Source organism: Teleopsis dalmanni, unplaced genomic scaffold (assembly GCF_002237135.1).
Source record: "Teleopsis dalmanni isolate 2A unplaced genomic scaffold, ASM223713v2 unscaffolded_contig_4151, whole genome shotgun sequence".
In the NCBI taxonomy this organism is placed as follows: Eukaryota; Metazoa; Arthropoda; class Insecta; order Diptera; family Diopsidae; genus Teleopsis; species Teleopsis dalmanni.
Window position 1 is genome coordinate 1 of NW_024035533.1, and position 3,310 is coordinate 3,310.

Genomic DNA, 3,310 nt, shown 5'->3' on the forward strand with positions numbered 1-3,310 from the left:
ACCTTGTCGTGGTGTAGGGGCTTAGATACAACTTGAGCTACTCTGATCAATATTTCAGTCAGTGTTATCACTGATGTCACTGACTGGAATGTTGATTGAGATTAGAGCAAGAAGTGCAACCAAGATCTACCAGTAGGTTAAGGTAGAATGTGTTGTTTTGTAATCTATGTTTGTAGTGATAGTAATTAGTTATAAATTTGTAGTTAATTTGTTGTTTGTAGTTTGTAGTTTGTAACCTTGTAGTCCTTGTAGTAGTTAGTTTGTAGATAGGCTCTTTGTTTTTGCAAGCTGGCAAAGTCTGAATGGCTAAACAATACTCTAGCGTCTCAGGGAGTAGGTGGCGGTAAAGACCGTCCACTAAGTTCCAGCTTATCAGCCAGACTCGTAAGGGTAAGTGCGACAATCTCTCAGGCTGATGGGAAGCTCTTGATATGGTCATGTCTCTGCCAAGGGTGGACTGCTGATTGTCGGGCTGGAAAGAGAAAACTTCCCGGGTACGTATTTATAGTAATATTTGTTTTAATATGTGTAGCTTTCAAATTTGTACGATACCTATAAAAACCCCCAAATCTGAGGTAGACTGTTACGCCGAGGATGCTTGACTGGAGGGGTGCATCCAGTCTTTTAGTAATGAACTCAGGATACCGGGCACTCTCCTGTTTTAATTAATGCCTTCTCAAAGTATGGGGCTCTGCTTTGGGTGACTGTTCTTTCCCTTATATTAAACACTGTATATGGAAAATAAACTAAATATACCAATTAATAATATAATTACAGAGTCAGAGGAAGAAGCTCTACTCCGTTCGCCAACGAAGGTTGGAGGAAATCTTGAAAAGAGGCTTGAAGCATCTCTCAAGATTCAGGATCTGGATGATCTGAACCCATCTGCTCAGAGACCAATGGTATCAAGCGGTGGGAACACCTCTCCGGTGATTGACACCCAGAGTCCTATGGACACAGATGACCACGATGGCGGTGCGTCTAATGCTAATACCCAGAGCATGGTGAACTCAGGTGACGGCAACATAGAGACCAGGAAGAAAGCGGAATACTTCACCGGGGCTCAGAAAAGACGCATCAAGGCCATGATTAGGGATGGATTGGATTTGGAGACTGCGAAGCAGAAAGAGAGAGAGCGATACTCTCTCTACAAAACTTCCTTGGCAGCAGAAGGAGAAAGTGACAGACCCAGTACCAGCAAAAGGTGCAGATCTAATAACACATCTCCCGAAGAAACACAACGCCCGCAGCCCAAAAAGCCAAAAGCCACTCAACACACATCTAGCTCTACCGGAAACCAGCTAAAACCGACTCCATCTTACAGGGATGTAGCCAATGCTTGCAAAGTGGCTATCGCCCATGAGAAATATCCGGAGGTGAATCTCACTGGTGACCAAATGGAGTTGATAAATCGAAGCTCCTGGAAGAAATTGACAAACTTCCCAAGCACAATAGTGTCTACGGCTTCATCACCAGTGTTAACAGAGACGGATGGCTCTCATTAACATGCTGCAATGGTGAAACGAGGAACTGGCTGACCACCTGTGTCCCAAAACTCAAACCATTCCCGGATGCTATTCTCAAAGTGTTTCAGGGCGAAGAGATGCCCAAAACCTATGTGTGCATCACATTTATTCCCCCCTCTGCTGTGCTACCACCAGAAATTCTGATGTCCCGATTGGAAAAACAAAATGGTGGCATTTGCACATCATCGTGGAGAATTCTCAGGACTGAGAAAGATAAGAATGGTGGGGAAACCGTTACGATCTCAGTGGACGAAAAATCCAAAAATTGGATAGTCGGTCAGGCAGGGAAGCTGTATCTGAACTTCACACAAATTCACGTACGTGTGAAGGGAGAGCCAACTGGACCCAAGAAACTGACGACAAAAAGGCCATTTACGACAGAGAAACCCAGTGACGTCAAGCAACAGGTGCCTCCATCCAAAAGGCCGCTTTCAGGTGATAAACCCAGTACCTCAAAAGCACAGGCAGATAAGCCAAGTGAGACGGTTAAGGTCACACGGGACAGCACCCGAACTGAAGTCGGACCCAGCACCTCAAAACAGCAGGGTGGCACACCGGTATCTAGCATAAAGGACCAGAAGCAAGGGCCAAAGAAACCAGCTTCAAGATCCCCTCGACAGGAAGCACCCACTCATGGGACAAAATTGCCCAAGTGGATGCGGAACGGTAAAGGACGATACCAATAAAATGATGAGGTGCCTGCAGGTTAATCTTCAACACGCCAAAGCTGCTACGGCGGTGTTGACACAGCGACTTCTATCTGAAAAGATTGACCTAGCCTTTATCCAGGAGCCATATGTATATGAGAACCAGATAAAGGGAATAAAAGGTAAGCTACTGTACGATCATGCCAGCCATGGTCGACCTCGTGCTTGTATTGTGGTAAGAGATGACATTAATGCTTTCATTATTCCACAGCACACCAACAAGGACCAGGTAGCAGCTATAATTTCTGTGGACACCCCAGTAAGTAAGACAGAGCTCATTGTCTGCTCATCTTACCTACCTGGAGACTCCCAAAACCTGGACTTCCTATCACTGAAAGGACTAGTAGACTACAGTGTTAAAAGCAAGAGGCAACTCATCGTTGGAAGTGACGCTAATGCACACCACACAATCTGGGGCAGCACCGACATCAATAAAAGAGGTGAGTGTCTATTTGAATTTATAACTGGTAACAACCTATATATTTTGAATACGGGCAATAAGCCCACTTTTATAAACAGAATCAGGGAAGAGGTATTAGACATCACCCTAGCAACACAATTTATAAAACATTTTATCAAAAACTGGAATGTTTCAGCAGAAACATCCATGTCTGATCATCGTCAGATTAGATTTGATATTGATCTAAATATGAAGGTAAGAGAATCGTATAGGGTGCCTAGGGCCACAGAATGGGATCTTTATACTGACGAACTCAAGGCCAATCTAGGCAGTAATAAACATACGATAAAAAATATTCATGATTTAGAAATAGCTGATGCTGCCTTAAGCACAACTATTATAAATGCCTACCATGGGGCCTGTCCGGTGAAAAATAAGACCGGCAACAGAAGTGCACCATGGTGGAATAAAAAGTTAGCCAAGCTAAGAGTCGAATCCCGGAGACTTCAACAAGGCAAAAACCAACGGTGAATGGGACAATTATAAAAATGCCCTCACCGCCTACAATAAAGAAATTAGAAGGACAAAAAGAGAATCATGGAGAGGCTTTTGCTCAGAGATTCAAAACTTAAGCAATAGCGCAAAAATCCACAGGGTTATCTCGAAAAGCCACACTA

The 3,310-nt window shown here is 44.0% G+C and overlaps 1 protein-coding gene across 1 annotated transcript; it reads left to right on the top strand.

The window, feature by feature from the left end:
* The first annotated feature begins 1,165 nt into the window (after window positions 1–1,165).
* LOC119665250 lies at window positions 1,166–2,559 on the top strand. Its single transcript, XM_038074533.1, has 2 exons — window positions 1,166–2,355; window positions 2,445–2,559. The coding sequence occupies exon 1, from the start codon at window positions 1,604–1,606 to the stop codon at window positions 2,210–2,212; it is 609 nt and encodes a 202-aa protein (XP_037930461.1). The 5' UTR covers window positions 1,166–1,603; the 3' UTR covers window positions 2,213–2,355; window positions 2,445–2,559.
* Window positions 2,560–3,310: the final 751 nt, after the last annotated feature.